This window comes from Oryza brachyantha, chromosome 3 (assembly GCF_000231095.2).
Source record: "Oryza brachyantha chromosome 3, ObraRS2, whole genome shotgun sequence".
Taxonomy (NCBI): domain Eukaryota; kingdom Viridiplantae; phylum Streptophyta; class Magnoliopsida; order Poales; family Poaceae; genus Oryza; species Oryza brachyantha.
This window is the reverse complement of record NC_023165.2, coordinates 19,802,698-19,823,831: the sequence shown is the minus strand read 5'-3', so window position 1 is coordinate 19,823,831 and position 21,134 is coordinate 19,802,698. Positions and strand designations below refer to the sequence as shown.

The window sequence follows — 21,134 nt, the reverse complement described above, 5'->3', positions numbered from 1 at the left end:
TACCATCAAATTTAAATTCGTCTACAACAGCCGATATCAAACCTTCACCACCAAAATTTCAAAACACATGTTCATATTCTATTTAGAGCAAGTTCAATAGTATAGCCAACTACTGGCTCTAATTTATCTATAGTCAATCTAATAGTCAATTTATATAATAACTATCTACAAAACATATAAGGGCAATTGCATAACTGATCCTACTTTGAAGTTCAATTGCAGATTTAGCCCTGTTTTTTTCAGTTTGCAGATTTAGTCCTGCTTTTCAAAATCGAAGCTCACTTTTGGCCCTAGTCCGTTAAGTCATGTTAACGGTGTTAAGTGAGAAAAAAGTGGACGTCTTTACCCTTGCACATTTAACCATGTTTTGTTAGTATTATTTGCATATTTGGCCATATTTTTAAACATATGTTTACTTTAAGAAATATTTGTTATATTTAACTTGTATTTAACATATTTGAGTCGGTTTTGATTGTTATTTGACTGAAGTTTGATAATTTGAGTAAGATTTAAAATACATTCGACTAAAATTTAAACAAAATTTTAAAAATTTGTGGTAACAAAATTGACATAGTTTTGTCTGTTTTTATAAAATTTTGACAGCATATCGTATTCAACTACATGAATACCACCGGTAGATCAACAGAATCAGTGGTCTCTAACTGTTCTGGAAGGAATAGTTAAGCTAGGTGGAAGTATAAATATGTACTATGCATTGCATTACAGAACATCAGTTGTCTATATTGATTTCTACTATTAACCGCTTCTTCCGATTAACCATAGCCAACAACTCACAATCATTCATGTGCTATTACTGGAGACAGGATTTATTATCAGTAGATGGAAAAACGTCTTCACACGTTACAGGCCGCCCGCCGCCGCACGCCCGCCGCTGCGCGCCCTGGCCGCCGCGCCGCCGCACGCCCTGGCCGTCGGGCGCAAGGCCTCGCACGGCCTCCGCTGCCCCTGGCCGCGAGAGCCTGCCGCGCGCCCCGGCCGCCGCGCCGCCACGCTGCAGCGAGCCTGGCCGCTGCGCCTCCGCGAGCCTAGCCGCCGCCAGCCTGGCCGCCACGCAGCCGCGTGCCCTGGCCGTCGGGCGCAAGGCCTCGCACGGCCTGCGCCGCCCCTGGCCGCGAGCGCCTGCCGCGCGCCCCGGCTGCCGCGCCGCCACGCCGCAGCGAGCCTGGCCGCTGCGCCTCCACGAGCCTAGCCGCCGCGCCACCGCGCGCCCGCCGCTGCGCTCCCAGGCCGCCGGGCGCACGGCCTCCGCGAGCCGCGCCGCCGCGCGCCCTTGACGCCGTGCGCGCCCTCGCCCCCGCGCGCCGGCCTGCTCGCCGCCCGCCTGGTGAACCCAAGCCTAGCTTCTAACCGGGAGGGAGAGGAGTGAGTGCAGATTGGATTAGAGTAGATGGGGGTATTGTTGTCATTTCACGTGTTTGTTTCTTTTTTCCTTTTTTTTCTTTTTACACTGCTCGTGGTTATTTAACTGGAGGGTCAAATGGGAGCTTCGATTTTAAAAAGCGGGGTTAAATCTGCAAACTGAAAAAACAGGACTAAATCCACAATTGGACTCTAAAGTAGGGCTAGTTATGCAATTATCCTAAACATGACATATACTATCATATCTCACCTATCATATGCACACTGTGACTTGGAGTTCGTGCTGCAGCTAGTTACAAATCTGTAGCTCACTGTTCTTCTCTCTCCTCCCTTATCTCCTTAAAATATATTTATATCTAATTTATAGTTTGCTATTGTACCTGCTCTAAATATATTTCAAATTTTCTGAACCATCTACGATGCGAAAAAAATTCCCAAGTTTGTTTATTTCTTTTTGTTCCCGCCGATCTCGCACGAATCGTCGTTTCGTTCATCCGTCCATCCAGTCTAGCCTCCACCGCCGTCCATCTCTCGGTCGTCTCTCTCCTTTCTCCGCTTTTACCTGCTGTCTCGCGCAAGTGCGTAGGCGCTGTCGCCGTCGCTGTTTTGCTGACCTCGGCACGACCACGCAGCTGCTTGAGTTAGGGCCGTATAACAAGCCACCTCGGCTCGGTCTGGCTCGTTAAGATAACGAGCTGGCTCGGCTCGGCTCGTTACAAAGCTCGAGCTGGCTGCTTAGGCTCACGAGCCATGCATGAAAAGTTAATTTAAATAATTTTTTAATAGATTATATAAGTAAATTTTCAGTTCAAACATGCAAATCATATGAAATTATATCTAAATATTAAAGTTTAAACCAACAAATCACCTGGTGAACCTATAAAGTATTGAACACATGCTTTCCGGTGTAGAATCAATAAATACCGACGAATCGCGTATCGAGCCAGCTCGAGCTGGCTCGTTACCTCTAACGAGCTAAAATACTAGCTCGGCTCGTTAGAAAAATGAAACGAGCCGAGCCAAGCTGAGCCGAGTTTGTCACGAGTCGAGCGAGCTAATGAGTCATGAGCTTTCTGTCCACTCTTAGCTTGAGTTGTAGCCTTTGTCGCCACGCGTCGTCGTCGGACGCGAGCCTCGCTACCGACGCAAACGGAGAAATTTAACTATATGCCACTCAATAGACATGGCTTTAACAAAATAGCACATAATATATTGTAGTTATAAAAATACCACGTACTAGCTTTACTTCTTAATAAAATACCACCATAGAATACTTTTGCATCCAATTAGCTCGTGAAATGACTAAAATACCCCATTCGGAAAAAATCAAGTGGAGAAGAGAATTCAAGAAATGGAGAAGAGAAGAGAGGCCGGCTGGCTCCAGTGCCGACGACCCCGACAGCCGCCGCCACAAAGCGCGATGCCCCCGGCCGCTGCCGTCACGAAGCACCCACCCCCGGCTGCCGCCGCGCCGGTCTACGTGCACGTCGTCCCTCTCACCGACGCCGGAGCTGGCCGACCTCTCTCTTCTTTTCTCCCCAATTGAAATATTACATATAAAATTTGATTAATCTACTTGAATAATCAGATGGTATAAAATGGATGGCACATGCATACTATATTATTAATATATATATATATATATATATATATATATATATATATATATATATGGTTTCAATTGGGACTTGACCTTTGCCAAATATGTTCAACCAAATCATTCTTAAGTTGAAAATGAGTTGAACTATTTTGAATTTCAGCATCCTTCACTATCATTCTTTGAAATTTAACATGATCTTTAGGGGAAAGTTGTGGTGCTTGAACAATCGTCATACTTCGAGCCTCATTCACATCATGATTCTGATTCTATATGTACTCTTCTTTTTCATCTTTAACGATTATATTGTAAAGGATGACGCAAGCTAGCATAACCTTCTCAAGTTGTCCTCTATCATATAGACGATCCTCCGGTCGCTTCAAAATACAAAGCCAACATCGCCCAAGATAATTATCTTTCTAGAATTCAAAATTCATCATAAAATACTCTCACCAACACATAATATAAGGTGTAACTACCACTAACAGAAAGACTAAGAAATAATTACAACCACCACATCGTTTAGATTATCTAGGTGCATGTATGCATGTAATATGGTCGGATGTTTTCGTAGTGAAGAATTTAAAATAACTCAAATTTAGATAAAAGATATGTGCTAGTTAATTTATGCTTGCATACACGTCTTATATTATGAGATAGAAAAAAAATAGCTATGCCTTATATTATGGAATGAAGGGAGTAGCTGTCATCATAGAATACTACTAATCACACCTCGTTCAAATTTCTTTCTATTATGCCCTTAACTATACACTCATTTCTAACCTTATAATATTTAATAAGAAATATTCTAATCTTTTGTTCTTAAATCTTAGCATATGCTAAATAATATAGAAAACCAAAAATCGTGGGACGAAGGAAGCAATATCAAGGTGGAGGGGAGAAAATACAAAAAAAAATTGAAGGTTCGAGGGCTAAATTTTTTTTTATGCACACGCTTTTTGAACGTATTTTGCTTAAAAATCAAATTAATCTGTTTTTAAGTTTATAATAACTATTAATTAATTAATCATAAGCTAATATTTTTTTTACATGCGCTAATCAGCCAAACCACACACATTTGTGATTGCGTCAACCGGCAAACAAATGAGTCCGTGAGGTATTCCGTTACATATAATCTAATCAGTGCACACGCGCTAATTGGTCTTAACCAGCGACCCATCTCTTAATCGTTTGATCTACCCGATTTCCTGGTGACCACGTGTGAGGAAGCATGATCTAACTTATGCATATGTGGTATTGAAATCACATATAAAAATAATTTTAATACACATTAATGGAATTTACATATATTTTAGAAGTAACTTAAAATAAAAGGGAAGTAACTTATCATGATATTAGAAGTAAATCCCGCACTCGATAGATTTAACGGGAGACACGTTGATCGGCAATATGATACCACACGGAGCTGTCCGATCCACAAATGTCTTACTTTACTAAAAATATACTACTAGTCTATCAAGCAAATTGGACCACATATATTTCAAATATATTTTCTCTTAAACTACTTATCCGATCTATGATCTGATTATACCTCTATGTTCGTAACAATTAAATCTTTATAACAATATCTCACATGATTATATTTTAATAAAAAAGGCAAATTAATTTTATAATATATCTAAATTACTTTTAGATTTCATTAAGTTACATTTTAGACATATAAAAATAAATTTAATACATCATAAAAGTAATTTACATATATTATAGAAGTAACTTAAAACAAAAGAAAGTAACTTGTCATTAGAAGTAAATACATTGTGGGGTAACTATGATATGTTGATTAAATCTAATTTTTAGATGCACTTATGTTTTTAGCCCCACAATAGATTTCTTTTAGTGCCATAATAAGTTACTTTACTTTTATTTTAAGTTACTTCTATAATATATGTAAATCTTTTAGGCTTTATTAAATTTATTTTTATATGTCTAAAATGTAATTTAATGAAATCTAAAAGTAATTTGGATATATTATAAAAATAATTTATATTTTTTCATAAAAATATAATCATGTGAGATCTTGTTATAAAGATTTAATTGTTACGAACACAATACTGTAATCGAATCATAAATTAGATGAATAATTTAAGAGAAATTTCCATAAGAAGAAAAAAAATACATGTATGCTTGGGTGTACTAGTAGTTAGTAACCAGTGTCTTTCTTTTTTTGGTGGGTCGCTGTTTAGGACTAACCAGATAGCGCGCGACGTATCCGCTTCCATTCCGTTAGCATGTCAAGTTCTCTAAGTACAAACACAGTGTAGCCCATAAAATTGAGTGGTTCATATAGACAGCTCAGCAGAACCGCTCCACTCTCCAACACAGTATGGTCCGTCCGCTCTTTGGGCATTCACAGTCCGAGTACGGGCGTTTAGCCCCAGCCCTCCACGCAGGACGAAGCATGCCAGCTTATGCACTCAGCCCCTTAGAGCAACTCGTATCTTGGAGAGAAGACGTGCGCCCTCGCCTCGAACTCGGTGAACACCTGGCTAGAGACACAGACTACACGAGCTCGCCTCCTCGGAGCGTGGCCTAAGCGCGGCTGAAAACCTCACGAGCTCCTCGCCTCTGCCTTCGGCTTCAGGGCGGGTACAGGACTGAGGCAGCTTCGTCGTCAGCGCCGGCCATCGTCAGCAATCGCCGCCCCGACCTCTGCCCGTAGCGGCCGCCGCTATTGGCGCCTCCGCCGTCGCTGCGGCTGTCCCTTCCTCCGCGGCCGCCACGCCGACCTCCGCCAGCCGCTGCCACGGCCGCCCTTTCCTCCGTCCGCAGCGGCTGCCGTCGCCGCGCCTATCCCTCACTCCCTCCGCCAGTCGCCGCCGTGGCTGCCCTTCCCTCTGCGCACAGCCTCCGCCGTCACCACGGCTGCCCCTCCCAGCATTGGCCGCCACACCGACCTCCGCCAGTCGCTGTCGTGGCCGCGCTGAGCGCCCGCTGCCACTGCCGGCCTGGATCTGGAAGGTGAGAGAGAGGGAGGGAGCTGAGAGCCTGGGAGGTGAGAGAGAGGAGAGGGAGAAGAGAAGGAGTGGATCCCATTAAAGCTAATGTGGGTCTAATTTTAGAGTGGTTTACACTGTGAAGCAAGTGGTCTCTGGAGTAGTTTTATCTACCTGGCATATGGGAGAGTGCCCCCACTGTAAATGGCCTTACATGGCCCTAGAGCCACGGTGCCCACAACAATGCAAATGGCTCTACAAGCCACTATCATTCCTAGGGATATGATGTCCTCTCCAAGCCATGAGTAGCTTTGCGGTCGGGTGAGACGAGCTAGATCCGTGCCGCGTACGTGGACACCCTAAGCCACTTGACACTGAGAAAATTGCATATCTACCACTTCAAAATAGAGGATTCGCTATAATACCATTAATAAAATGGGCTTCACTGAAATACCATTCATATGGTTGTACACTTTGCTACTTTGGCATTTTACTTGTTTAAGGACCCTAAAAAATTCTTTTGTCTAATTTACATCATTTTCTTTCTAAACTGCCCCTGCCTCTCTTTCTTTCTCTCATTCTCTCTCTTTCTCTTTCTGCTCACACGCACGTGCCTGGTGTTCTCAGCGTGCGACGGCTCTCTCGCCGGCGTCGAACATCCTACGCCGCTCTCTTTCCTCCCACCGTGCCTTTCTCTTAATCGCAGAAGGCAGCAGCCAGCCTCACTCCCACCGGTCTTGGCTCTATCAGCCTCCTGCTCCCGTCCGTCCCCGTGGTGTCGCCGGAGACACAAGTCTAACAGCACAAGTCATGTAAGAGGAAGAACAAGGCAAAGAAGAGGGAGCAAGGAGAGGACCGTCTATGTGCATACGTTCATTCTTCTCCTTCCTGCGTGCCCCTTTCTCTCCTCTCCGTCGGCTTTGCTAGTCAAGGTTGGGTGAGCTCGTGTGAGGCGGACGAAGACGCTCGCGGGCAGGAGAGGAGACCCTGATCGATGATCAATCGGATATTTGGATCTGTAATCAAGCTTCTTGCTTATTTCTAGGTGAGGACATGGAGAGAGACCGAGTAAAGGAAGCTTTTTTATTTTTTGTGGTGAGAAGAGAGAACGAGACAGAGAGGCAGGGCAATTTAGGAAGAAAAAAATTGTAATTAGATAAAAGAAATTTTGGCAAAATAGTAAAGTGTACAACCATATGAAGTATTTTAGCGAAGCTCATTTTATTGATGATATTTTAGCGAATCCTCTATTTTAAAACGGAAGATGTATAATTTCATTGACACTTGGTCGGGGTGAGCATGCCCTAGCAAGCCAACCCCCCAACCAGACCGTGTCACCCCCGCGGTAAAAGTCCACAAACAACGGGCAGTAAAACGGTAACCCACACCCAAGCGAGCGCGAGGAGAAAAAATGGTAAACAAGAAAAAAATAAAATAAAACCGATTTAATACTAGTTTTTGATTAATCTCTCGACTCAAGAGAGTCTGAAGGCAGGCAGGCAGACAGACAGGCACCAACTCAACCCCCCTCCCTCCCTCGACCTCGATCGACGCCGCGTCCTCCCCCCCCTCCCCATCCTCAGATCGCCGACGGCGGCGAGCGAAGGAGCAGCAGGCCGGCGGGCGGCGGAGGATGGCGAAGTCGAGCGCGGACGACGCCGAGCTGCGCCGCGCGTGCGCGCAGGCCGTGGCGGCGTCGGGGGCGCGCGGCGAGGAGGTGTCCTTCTCCATCCGCGTTGCCAAGGGGAGGGGCATCTTCGAGAAGCTCGGTCGCCTCGCCAAGCCCCGCGTCCTCGCGCTCACCGGTCGGTCCCCCCTCTTCGCTCTCTCTTCTCTCTCTGCAGCTTCGCTTGTCCCTCCTCGTCCCTGCTGCTTCGATTCGGTCGATTAAGGAGGAGTAGGATTGCGTTGGTGAGCCTCCGAGTAGCTGATTTGGTTGCTCCGAGAGGCTTACATGTTTTGGAGCAGAATGTTTGGAGCCCCCAATTCACGCTGTACTGGATCTTCACCGCCGAGATCCTTGCTCGGATTTGGGATTCGAGGGTTGTGATCTGCGGAGCTTGGATCGAAGCGAAGCCTTGTGGTTGGACTTGGTTTGACTGTCTTGGCCACCGGGGGACTATACTTGGCGATATTGAGCAGAGATCCATTTTTCTTATTCGATGCAGTTAGCTGTGAATTGCTAAAATTAGAACTTTTTTTCTTGCATGCGCCTCTCAACTACCAAATAAGAGCCTGTCATACTGTGCAAGGACGCAGAATCATCGGAGTTTTGGAAGTTGGAGCTAACCTCATGCTGGAAGTAGCCTACACTACAAACTGCTCTACCGTGTGCATCTTGTATAATGAACATTTATTTTGGAGCTTTTCATCATGTCGTGGTTAGCTGAAAGTTGAATGCCTGCACCAGAGAGTTATTGATGCATGGATTGAAAGGACCATCTAAGAACTCACAACACCAGCAATCCTTGGAATTGACTAGGCATGTTGCTGGAGCTTATTGGAAAAGTCATTGTGATCTGCAATTAGATGGAGCCTGGAGTTGATGACAGTTGGTTAGAGATGCTCATGAACACTATCAACTTGTGGGATGAACTGTCCATCACCGTGAAAAGAACCTACCATTTCTTGTCAAAAAGGGGCTAGGACTTATGAACTAGTAATATATTTTTTCTCCCATGTGGATGAACCTGGGTTAATTAGTTGTCAAATCCATTCATATCCAAGACCAAAACTTTGTTCCCCATTTCTTTTGAAATATTTCCTTGGCTAAAAGTAACCAGAAGCCTTGCTGCTATATAGTTACTTTGGAGCCAGGTGGATAAGAGAGTGAAGATATTAAAAACTAGTGAAAAAGGAACTGATGCATCTCAATGTAATTACTAGTACAGATTTACAGCCATTATCCATAAAGTGTTTTTACAATACATATTTTTTTCGTAGACAGGACTACGTAGTTGTACCGTATGCCAACACATGTGTTACTAATTAATGTAAAGTGTCATATAAGTGATATAAGTATATAACTGCAGTAGCTCAGCTGCTGTAATCTCTCATGATCTGTTCTTGCCTCTTAGCAGAGACTGGATCGCTTAATTGGAATATTGCTAGATAGTTTTCTTTGTTCATATAATTTTACTGCTGTTTAAACATTTTCTTAATGCTAATTGTATAAATGGAAGAAAAAAAATGTTCCGCACTGCCTTGACCCCAGCAAAATTGTTTATTTATGTTTGAAACAGCCATAGGGTCGTGCATTGTTCAAGTTAGTATGGATTGTGCAGTGCTAAATTGATTGCAAGGATCTCCTGCTTCTTTGTAGTTGGATTTAATTACCTGTTCTGTCTGGTGTGCTATGCTCTTTGACATACTTCCTCCATCTTAAAATATAACTAATTATTTGGAAATGTTGAGGTGAGAAATATTTGTGAGTAGTTGAGATGAGAAAGTAGGTGAATGAACTAAATATGAAATGGTTGTGATTGGTTGAGATGAGATGGTAGTGGAGAAGTTGTATTACAAGGCAAATTTGAATCCTAGAAGTAGCTATATTTTGAGACGGATCTAGTATTTGATTATTAGCACAAGGAAACGTTGACATTTCGATATTGATCATTTTGATTGTTTTGACATAACCTAAATGGTAGTGAAGAATTAATACTTGGTTAACTAAATTAACGTTATAATAGAAGTGTTGTCTATCAATTTGTTATAAACATATTTCGGACTTGTTAGTACTTAATAGTAGAGATTGGCTAGCATTTCTGTTCCCAACCTGTAGGTTGGTTTACATATAATTAGGACTGAACTATTGTCAAGCTAGTGTTAAAATAGTATCTTGTAACTGATTCTAAACAGAAACAACTTCATGCAGTTAAACAATCAACAAAAGGCGAGGCAGCCAAAGCTTTTCTCCGAGTATTGAAGTATTCATCTGGTGCAGTACTTGAGGTTTGTTTTCTTTACTATCTTGTGAGCTAATAGTTAATTGGTACAAGACAGGAACCGGTGCTTTATTTTTCTTAATGGCACCAGCATCAATTTGTTAAGCCTTCATCTGGCTGGGTACTATTGTTACCATATGAAACCTGTCTCTTCTGTGTATTTTCATTACACACATGTACTTCTACCTCTTTTATGGTCCACCTCATGATATGCATATGTGAGCATCTGCATCTAGCTTATTTTTACCTATTGTAAACTGCATTATCAACTACTACTACTTCAATAAGCAAATCACACTTTGTTTTTTCTTACCACTTTGTTCATGTTCTCTTTGGTCTCCCTTTAGAAACATACTATCTTCCTTTTGTTTCAGCCAGCCAAGCTTTACAAGTTGAAACATCTCACAAAGGTTGAGGTCATTTCGAATGATCCTACCGGTTGTACATTTGTGCTGGTACTTACTTTGATCTCTCTTTTGAAATGCTTTTTCTGTAGTAGTTAAAAAAAAGCTAATGGTTTAACCCACTTCTAACATGTCCTTAATGGACTGGACTGCAGGGGTTTGATAACCTGAGAAGTCAGAGTGTTGCACCTCCACAATGGACAATGCGCAACATCGATGACAGGTTGTTATCTAGAAAATTTTTTAGTAGTATCGAACTGTCACTTTCATTTACCTTCTTTACATGCCTCCACAAATCTACAAACTCAGTAAATTTATACATAGTTCTTTGTGTATGTCAGTATGTCTAGTGTCTATCTACCTCCCATTTTTATGTTTAGTCATTTTCCAAAAAAGAAAAAAAAGGGATTTCCATGTTCATTGCGTCAGATTGTATTTCGTTGGCATGGGTCCATTTCCATGTTGCAGGAGAATACATTGATAATTTGGGTTCTCTTAACAAATCCTTGCTATTCGTTTTTACAGAAACCGTCTACTTTTTTCTATCCTGACCATGTGCAAGGAGATCCTTAGTTATCTTCCAAAAGTGGTTGGAATTGATTTCGTGGAGCTAGCCCTCTGGGCCAAGGTGCATATTACAACTTTGCCTTTACATAAAACTGTCTTTTGACTTGCCCCTGAAATGTTGAAACTAACTCCCTCTCCTGATCTCTCCCTCCCAAATTACTAATACCTCCGTCCCATATAAAGTTCATTTTTCAGTTTTTAGATACAATGTTTTGACTCTTCGTCTTATTTGAAATTTTTTTGCGATTAATATTTTTTTGTTACTAGATGGTAAAACATGAATAATAGTTTATGCGTGACTGAATTTTTTAAGTTTTTGTACAAATTTTTCAAATAAGACGAATGTTCAAACTTTGGACACAAAAAGTCGGAAAATGAAGTTATTATGGCCTATGGGACGGAGGTAGTAGTTAATTAGAAATGAAAATTCAACCCATTGTAGCCTAAATTGCTTTAAACCGGGGGTGGAAATTTAAATTTTCAAGCTGCTGACATTAAGTGACTTTGATGGATTTCTGGGTATATAATTTCTAATTAACCTTTTCCAGGAAAATACAGTGACACTGGATAACCAATCGAACACCCAAGGCGGGCAAGAAAAATCTGTCACGACTCAAACTGAGAGGAAAGTAACTGTAACAGTTGAAAATGATCTTGTCTCCCAAGCAAAAGAAGAAGAGGAAGACATGGAGGCACTTCTTGACACGTAAGTATGGGTGAAGTGTCACAGGACTCACATGCACATTCTTCTCTAATTATGACAACAGACTCTGAATTGTGATTGTACCTTTTTATTGTTCTATTAAATGTTTTAACTTTTAACTCTATTTTCGTATCTACTCTTATGAGTAAATTGCACATGGGTCACACAGCTTGTTCTGGTTTGCTTATTGGTATGGAATTTTTAAGTACCTACTATAAACCTAGAGTACCGTTCCAGTGTATATTAATTAATGTTTTAAAAATGTGTATGTGGTCTTATGTTCTATAATCTTTGCAGATAGACAAATTGTGTAATGCAAAGAATAATATCTAGCTGTGACCAAGTGAGTAAACATATTCTAATGCAAGTTATTGAGAAATAAATGCAAATATACCATGCAATTTAGGATCACACGATTAGTACTTGAAATCATGCTTGGTTAGTCGGCTATTTATTCCCATACAGGATGTTGCCTCCTAGCCTTGCCGGTTCCCTCCTAGAGCTAGTAGCTACTACTAGCTAGCATGAGAGATATTCAAGCTAAGTTGGTTGTTCTCCTGTCCTTCAGGCTGAATTGCTTACCTAGATGCTCGGAAGAGTAAATTCCAGCAGAATAGGCGATACCAACCAGAACAGGTGGAACTGAATAGAAGTACAGATTTAACAGATGAAAATCTCTCCATACAATTTTCCTTGACGAAAAAGACTGTTCCAGTTTCCAGTAATCCCAGAATCCAGATAGAACAGAACAGTATTGATAAGTCACAAAACTCGTTCATTAAGTGGATAACTTTTGGTCATCAGCATACCAGTCAGGTTATGACTAATGACATGGCATGCTGACTTACGCTAACATGTTATAGGCATATATATGGTTGTACAAATTGCATTAGATTGGAGATAAGCTTGGCCTTCATCTATCATCATACTTGCAGTGTCCCCATTGTTCATAACTATCCTTCTAAATATCCCTTGGCTCTGTTATTCCATCTTGGCAACAATCACTATCACAAGTTCCAATACTGCAATGAGCCATATCCCTTGTGGTTGCATCTATCATTGTTGCTCGAATGTGTTTTGGATCAAAAGAGGAAATCCTGAAAGGTCAAAACCCATGTGCGAAGTGCAGTTTATTGTAGGAATTGCTATCGTTATGTGTCACCAAGGTGTGTGTGCCTTGAAGGATAAGTCAACATACCAAGTCTTAAAAGTGTCAAACACGTTTAGTTATGCACATTTTGAAAGTCCAGTGACATAGTTAAACCGATCATACAAGTTTGATCACCTGTAGTGCAATTACTCTTACTTCATTTATAGTATATACTTGCATATATTCTAATTAATTTATGTCCGCTTCTATCTCACTCCAAAGTTTTAGCATCACGACTCCTTTGGCAGCACAAATCTTACTATTGTGAATAATGCAGATATGTCATGGGTATAGGTGAAGCAGATGCTTTTTCTGAGAGAATGAAACAGGAGCTTGTTGCTTTGGAAGCAGCAAATGTCTATCAACTACTGGAGAGTGAGCCTTTAATAGAGGAGGTACTCCCTTCTGTATAATTGATGTGGCTTATTTTTCCTTCCTTTTTTTGCAATGGATAGTAAATTAGTAATAGTTATATCATTCATTGTTGTCTGTGTTGTATTTAATCGTCTGTTCTTGAAATGACGATTGTGGATTTTCTTTGCACTAACTATATTGCACTGAACTATACAATTATTGGACTTTCAGGTCTTGCAGGGTCTGGATGCTGCTAGTGCGACTGTAGATGATATGGATGAGTGGTTACGTATTTTTAATCTGAAGCTGAGACATATGAGAGAAGATATTGCATCGGTATGCTCATGGATACATGTTTGTTATCATGTATAAGTTTTTTGTAAGTTCTGTTAGCATGTTAAAAGGCTAGCTCTGAATTTAAGTTATACCCCCCCCTTCTTTTTTTTTTTAACAATCTTTGGGTTTACCCTTTAATCAATATAGCTGGGTCATAGAATGGTTTCTACTGCAAGTCTGTACTACTACCTAAGGCAAAGGTAACTAATCTAAGATTTGCAACTTTGGGACAGCAAATTAACTCAAAACTCATCTGCCATGTAAAAGCTAGGACTTGGCATGCAACAAGCTATGAAGCCCTAATTTCAGTTGTTAACTGGCTGTTGTTCGGATTCATCTTTGATTTCAAGCTATTTTCTGGTCTGAGACTCCTTGCATTTAAATATAATGATTCCACTTAAACTTGTTAGTCACAACGTTATTATTTTTGGAAGTGCTGTTAACCTTTGGACATAAGGGCTTCTAACCTTTTGACTTCGAACAATAACAATGATGTACAAACTGAACGTTGCACCCCTAAACTATTCAATCTGGACACATAACCCCCTACTCCCAGTTGCAAGCTCTTTTGGCCTGAGGTGGATGGTGTGGCAAGAGATTAAAGAAACCCCTTGCCTTGCCTTCCTCTCTTTCTCTCTCTCCTCGAAATTCCCCATGCCTTCAGGTCATCTATGCCCTAGTCTGGCCGTTTGCTATCTGACGAGCCCCAGCTTGAGAGCATGGATGGCAAACCGAGTGAGTGTAATTTTCCAGCGTGTGACTTGCTAGCACGGAGAGCGGCCTGCACCGTCGATGAAGCTCTGGCTGCGCTTGGCCTTCTCCATGGAGTGGTTGAGAACTAAAATTATGTTTGCACACACCATCAGTTGTTGGCATGTGCGGCTGTGTTTCCGGCATGGAGTTGTACACCAGCATGTTGCCGGCCTGCTTGAAAGAGCGTGTGGATCTGGGACAGCTAGCATGGCCAAGTCAAACCACACAGTCACCACACCCCAGCTTACCCTTGGCGATGGCATGTTTGACACCTTGTCAAACTACTTCTGCTAGAAGTGGTCCAGTGTGAGCATCTTGAAAATTGAAGTCAAATTTTCATGCGTCGGGGCTGGCGCTGTCATAGGCGGCTCACTGGGGAGAATGGCCTAGTGGGGTTGAGCATCCTCGTGGTGGCCGCCATGCAGAGTCCATTGGGTAACGATGAGCTCTGGGATGACAAAGGTTGCAGGCGGATGGAGAGGGCAAAGCAGTTGACGGCTAGAGTTTGTTGGGCTAGTGGGTGAAGAGGCAGATGTGGCACACGCAGCTGCCGTCCTAAACACCGGTTGGCTCTGTGTGTGAGAGGGAGGGAGGGAGAATTTATTAGGTAATCTTGCCGATTGGCTGGACACATGGCCAAAATGACAACTGCTTGTCCATATTCATATCCCATGTCTATATGTTTTTGGACAGAGGAGTATTACTTTTCATTCTTTGCCTAAGTTCCTTGTATTGTTGGTATTCAAACTATGCATGTTCATATTTTGCAGATTGAATCACGCAACAATGGCTTGGAGATGCAGTCCGTAAATAACAAAGGGATTGTTGAAGAGCTAGAAAAGTTGCTTGAACGATTGCGGATTCCACAGGAGGTATGGTGCACAGGAAAATGTTCTTCATCTCCTGAAATGTGATGCCATGCCTAATATTTGGTCATTTTATTTGACATTGTAGTTTGCAGCTTCGTTAACTGGTGGTTCGTTCGAAGAGTCACGGATGCTAAAAAATGTTGAGGCATGTGAATGGTTGACAGGGGCCATTCGCAGCCTTGAAGTGCCAAATCTGGATCCATGCTATGTTAATATGCGGGCTGTAAGCTATCTTTGTCTTATTTTTTCGTACTTAGCACATGTATTTCTTACCAAGGCATGTACAAGTTTTTTTTAATCATGATAACAGTGTAATCATAATAAATGTGCATAATAAAACATTGTTTTTCTTTTTGTAATTATAAATCTCTTTTTAAAAATAAATTAAAGGTGCCTTCCAGAATTACTCATAGCGGTCAGGTAGCCAATTTACAAGATGCAGCTTTTTCACGTATGGACCCTTGCAGGAATGCAGATTCTTGGTGAACAGTTACTGCTTCAAGTTTTTGACACTGCACTTACTATTTATAAAAAATCTTCCAGGTTAGGGAGAAAAGAGCAGAACTGGAGAAACTGAAGACAACTTTTGTTCGGCGTGCATCAGAGTTTTTGAGGAACTACTTCTCTAGCTTGGTGGATTTCATGATAAGTGACAAAAGCTACTTTTCTCAGGTTTCTTCATAGACCGATTGTTTGCAGTAATTTATTACCTTCTATTTCGTTTTATGAGATGACTCAGAGAGTTCACTTTTAACTGAACGTAGCGAGGGCAATTGAAGCGGCCTGATCATGCAGACCTAAGGTACAAATGCAGGACCTACGCGCGACTTCTGCAGCACTTAAAGGTTGCAACCTCTTAACCTTTGTTCTGTAATCAATCTGCACACTACATATTACTATTCCACTCCCTCACTTCCCATTGCCCATTTCGCAGAGTCTGGACAAGAGCTGTTTAGGTCCCTTAAGGAAGGCATACTGTCATTCTCTTAATTTATTGCTTCGTCGAGAGGTCAGAATAAAAACAGTGAATGCTGTTATTTGGGTATTTGATATAGTCTACCTTCGGTTCTTCACACTAATAAATTGCCTATCTATTTCATTCTGATATGTTGTATTTGCTATGTATTATTATAAGACAAGCTTGTGAATGATACCCCATGCCAATCTACATAAGATATCTGGTCCTTGTTAATTGATTCTTTTTAACTTGTCCACTTCAACGGCTAAACATTCTCCATAATTTGATTTAGGCACGTGAATTTGCCAATGAACTTCGAGCAAGTACGAAAGCACCCAAGAATCCTGCTGTTTGGCTTGAAGGTTCTAATAGTGGTGGTCAGAACGGCAGCAGTGTTGACACTTCAACAGTATCTGATGCATATTCAAAGATGCTTACCATATTTATCCCACTTCTTGTGGATGAGGTTATTCCTTTTATTCTTTAGAGCATTAACCGACAAAAAGAAAAAATGCTTGAGGGTATAGAGAAAATAATGAGTATTACGTCTGCAGAGTTCCTTTTTTGCACATTTTATGTGCTTTGAAGTACCTGCCCTTGTCCCAGCCAGTGCTCTGAATGCTAAAAGTAGATCAGGGGGAAATGACCCGGATGATGACCTGAGTCTTATGGATCCAGATGGCAATGATCTGAAACCAGGTGTTGTTCTAACCTCGAAGCTTGTCTTGATGAATATATGCCTCTGTGTTGCATTGATAGCGTCAATACTCATTTTCTTACATGAAAATTATATCTCCAGATGATACATCTGCTGAACTGGGTACATTGAATGATGCACTTCAAGAACTACTCGATGGGATACAGGTAGATTTCATTATGCCTGCATTGATAAGTGAACCAAAGAAAAGGAATAAACTTTGAACCACAAGGAATACAATTCTTCCTATGCTTGTTATCCAGTATTGTGCCTCGTCATATTGATTGCAGAATACACCTTTTGCTATTTTCTTTTAGGAAGACTTCTATGCGGTTGTTGATTGGGCATACAAGATTGATCCCTTGCGTTGCATTTCAATGCATGGGATTACCGAACGATACCTGTCTGGTCAGAAAGCTGATGCTGCAGGATTTGTTCGCAGACTACTTCATGACTTGGAGTCAAGAATATCAGTACAGTTCAGCAGGGTTAGTGCCCTCAGACCTCAGTTCGGGCTGTGCTGTTACATTATTTCTTTTTAGAGGAAATACGTTGTCTACTCTTACTAGCATATTGCCCGCATGTTGTGACGGGATTTTAGGCATTTATCATTAACATGTTATTACACTATTTTCTACATATATTCTCTCTTAATTGTTACATATATTACTAACATATGACCCCATTGGTCTCGCAGTCTTTTTTTTTTCTTTCCAAAAATAGATATTTAGTGGGGTGATTGACATGTGGGTCCCATTGTCATTTTTCCTTCTGAAAAATAGGGAGGTTGTAGTGGGATGGGTGGGTGGCAGATTCACCGCACCACCACTACTTTTCATAGGAGTATAGACTAATGTCTTTTTAATTTTCTATTTCCAGTTTATTGATGAAGCGTGCCATCAAATCGAGCGCAATGAAAGAAATGTGCGTCAGACAGGAATACTAGCATACATTCCGAGGTACATGACTTGAATACACTCGTCATCTGTAGCAGCATGGTGCTATGAATTACTTATTTACAGCTACTTTAGATATTCTTTTTTTTTGTTTTTTTGTGAAATTGTTATTTTAGTTATTCTTTGACAACATACTGATGAAAATTTTCATGTTTGGTGTGAGTTTCTCCTCTTGTATTTTTTGTTGTTAATATGCTGGTATAGTAGTTCTTGTTATAATATATCAAACATTTTATATGGTTAGACACTTAGACCTAGACCAAGATAAAATTCCTAAATTTATATTCGATTAATTGCCAAACCCAGTGACTCGTGTTTCATAAGAACATCTACAATGACAAAGGCCCTATTGGAAAACTGAAGCTAAACATACATGGTGGAGAGCCTGATAAAATGATTATCTGTCTTGTTGTCTCCATTGATTATTGTAATTAGTATGGCTCAGTGGATTCTCAGTTACGCTACACCTATGTTCAGTTGTCACTTGAATATGTGAAAAATCGATGATAAATGGCCTTTCAGTCCGGGAAACATTTATTTCTATCATATTTCATACCAAGAGTATTTTGGCAAGACAGCCTATTCTTTTTATAATATAAGGTGCAACGTGGACTAGTATCTGTTAGATCTGTTCACCAATAACGCTATTCATCTTGTGATGAGTAATAATCGGGATCTTTGTAATACAGATAATATATAATTATTATGTGTTCTTCACTTGCATGTAGATTTTCTGTCCTTGCATCACGAATGGAGCAATATATTCAAGGGCAATCCAGAGATTTAATTGATAAAGCATACACAAAGCTAGTGAGTAAACCCCCCAACCCTACACCTGTATTCGTGTCTTGGGTGTGCCATATATAGCTATTCAATTTATATCTTATGATTTAAATATTATTTCAGTCAGTTTTTATGCAGGCAATTTCTATTTCCATCTATCATAGCTGTATTTCTCATTTTCTATATCTATTTTCTTAACTAGGCTGACAGTTTGACCTATTTTTCCTATGTAAATAAACATTTCTTGGTATGATTTATAGGTCAGCACAATGTTCACGACTTTGGACAAAATTGCACACAGTGACCCCAAAACTGCAGATATTGTATTGATAGAGAATTACGCTGCTTTCCAGAACAGGTTATGCTTCTTCCTTGTCTTTTTTAGCATGAGGTCTTTTTTGTTCTGTATGTTTGTTGCTTCATCATTTTTTATGGATACATGGGTGAGTAAAGTAATAATATATATGCCTTTTGGATGCAGTCTCTATGACTTGGCTAATGTTGTGCCAACTCTTGCAAAATTCTACCACGAGGCCAGTGAATCATATGAACAAGCTTGCACTCGTCATATCAGTTCACTTATTTATCTTGTATGTATCTATAATTAGATTCTATTTACTGTATACATAATGAATTCCAATTCTAAGCTCTTATTTTGATCTATGGCAGCAATTCGAGAGGTTGTTTCAGTTTTCTCGAAAGGTTGATGAATTGACCTACACCATAGCTGCTGAAGAGGTGAGCTGATACTATGTTTTAGTGTTCTAGTTTTCACGGACCATGATTTCAAATCCTAAATAGTTGTTGAACTGTGCTGTCATGTTCATAGATCAGTAGATAGTGCTTTTTGATACAGTACTATGGTTTACGAACAGTTTGCATTCTAAATTGTTTCAAGTTGTCTTTGTAATAAATTTTGAACTACATCATCATCTTACTCCATAGGATGTGGGGTGATTGTGTGGTATACACGCATCACTCCTTGAGATCATTTGTTACTACATACATGTAGACGTGTGAGTTGTTTATAATATCTATGGTAAATGGTGCTGTTCTTTGCATGTCTATTTTTAATTTTTTTTATATCTCAGATAATCATGAAAATATATCCTTTCGAATTGAGGATATTACTCTTATGTATGAACAAATTGCTAGTTATAATTAATGCATTTGTAGTGGAGTTGTTGGCTACCGATTGATTAACTAGTTTAAAAGATTCTTATCAGTTACAGTGGTCCAATGGTGTCTGTACTACCCCTAGATTTCTAACAAGCCAGCAGCTTTTAGTTTGTTGCCTGTTTTAACAACACTACCTATTGCCACAGAGATAGGACTAATTAACTCAGGCATTTTGGGGTGGATGGGTGAAGGTTCTGTATTATATGCTACAACTATTCACATGCTGATGTCACTAATTTCTGTTGAAAAACCAAAAATGACAATAATTTGTTATGCTAAATTCCTCTTCATTGAAGGAAATAGGTAAATTTTGTTTCTTGAAATGCAGATTCCTTTCCAGCTTGGGCTGTCAAAAACTGATCTAAGGAGGGTGATCAAATCCAGTTTATCTGGGGTAAGTAAACAGAACTGCTTCGTAATTTGATGTTCTCAAGTGCTTTTCTAGTTTCTGCCAAGCAAACCATAAGTAACAGAGTTTTGCTTTGTCCATTTCTTTTTGAATACTTGGTGCAAGTTATTTGTAATATGGTGTAACCATATCTCCTCTAGTCTTGTCCCCCATTGCTAAATGCTAATGCTCCCCTCACTTCAATAATGGAGCAGCTTCTCCTCCCCCCCTTTTTTTGAATAAATTTTACTTATGAATCTGGTGCAGTGTAAAATTGTCAGTATGGATTCATATTTGGATTCATATTTAACATCACGCATCTCACCTGTAAAAACTTGCAAACTGAAAAGTCATCTGTTGCCATTATTTGTTTTGTTTAAGATGCTGCAGCAATGTAACATTTTCAATTTGAATTAACAAAATTGTGACCATGTGCAGATTGACAAGTCAATCGGTGCCATGTATAGGAGGTTACAGAAGACACTGACTTCTGATGAATTATTTCCTTCACTGTGGGACAAGTGCAAGGTAAGCTACGTTCTTCACAACCTTACAAGTTACAACCTTATAATTTAGCTAGGTTACACTACAATTTTCTATCACAGTTAAGTGAAATTTTAACCTTTTTTATGCATACCGATGATGCAATTTTTGTAGAAAAGCAATACTTTTTTGGTATACTGATGCAAATATCGCAGAATTATTTCATCTTTATTGGTTTTCCAATGAGGAATGGCTTCACGTTGATTTCTATCACCTGCTCAATGTTTGCAGAAAGAGTTTTTGGACAAGTACGAGAGCTTCGTTCAAATGGTAACGCGGATCTACGCAAACGAGCCCATCATGTCAGTTGCCGAAATGAAAGACGTCCTTGCTAACTTCTAGATACAAGTACAGTGCCATGTATAATTTCACAGTGCAGTAGCTATCTGTATTCGATTCATTTGATTGAATTTTGCACATCCACTTTAGCTAGGCCTTATTAGAGTATATATATGTTTCCTGGCTAAGTTTATTTGTGTGTGACCTCCTGTATAGACGTGGATATGAGCAGTCGCATCAGGCTCAGAACTGTAAAACAGTTCTTATCCGTGTATCAAATCTCAATGTAACAACATCTGTTTGGATAAAACGAGTGTCCGGTTACCTTATGCCATTTACG

At 40.4% G+C, this 21,134-nt stretch overlaps 1 protein-coding gene across 1 annotated transcript; it reads left to right on the top strand.

Annotated features, from left to right (window-relative positions):
• Positions 1 to 7,446: 7,446 nt before the first annotated feature.
• LOC102708781 (exocyst complex component SEC3A-like) lies at positions 7,447 to 21,134 on the top strand. The gene is made up of 25 exons (XM_006650250.3): positions 7,447 to 7,736; positions 9,806 to 9,882; positions 10,250 to 10,330; positions 10,435 to 10,502; positions 10,805 to 10,907; positions 11,395 to 11,552; positions 12,977 to 13,094; positions 13,285 to 13,389; positions 14,913 to 15,014; positions 15,097 to 15,234; positions 15,555 to 15,683; positions 15,776 to 15,856; positions 15,946 to 16,020; positions 16,262 to 16,435; positions 16,524 to 16,668; positions 16,769 to 16,833; positions 16,984 to 17,154; positions 17,546 to 17,625; positions 18,351 to 18,432; positions 18,666 to 18,763; positions 18,887 to 18,995; positions 19,075 to 19,143; positions 19,913 to 19,978; positions 20,411 to 20,500; positions 20,747 to 21,134. The coding sequence occupies exons 1-25, from the start codon at positions 7,565 to 7,567 to the stop codon at positions 20,855 to 20,857; spliced, it is 2,667 nt and encodes an 888-aa protein (XP_006650313.1). The 5' UTR covers positions 7,447 to 7,564; the 3' UTR covers positions 20,858 to 21,134.

Excerpts from the sequence above, each read along its gene's own strand:
- LOC102708781 (XM_006650250.3), top strand. The coding sequence starts at position 7,565 with ATGGCGAAGTCGAGCGCGGACGACGCCGAGCTGCGCCGCGCGTGCGCG. Across the intron at positions 15,684-15,775 it reads ACAAAAGCTACTTTTCTCAG|CGAGGGCAATTGAAGCGGCC; the intron begins GTTTCTTCATAG and ends AACTGAACGTAG. Across the intron at positions 17,626-18,350 it reads ATACTAGCATACATTCCGAG|ATTTTCTGTCCTTGCATCAC; the intron begins GTACATGACTTG and ends ACTTGCATGTAG.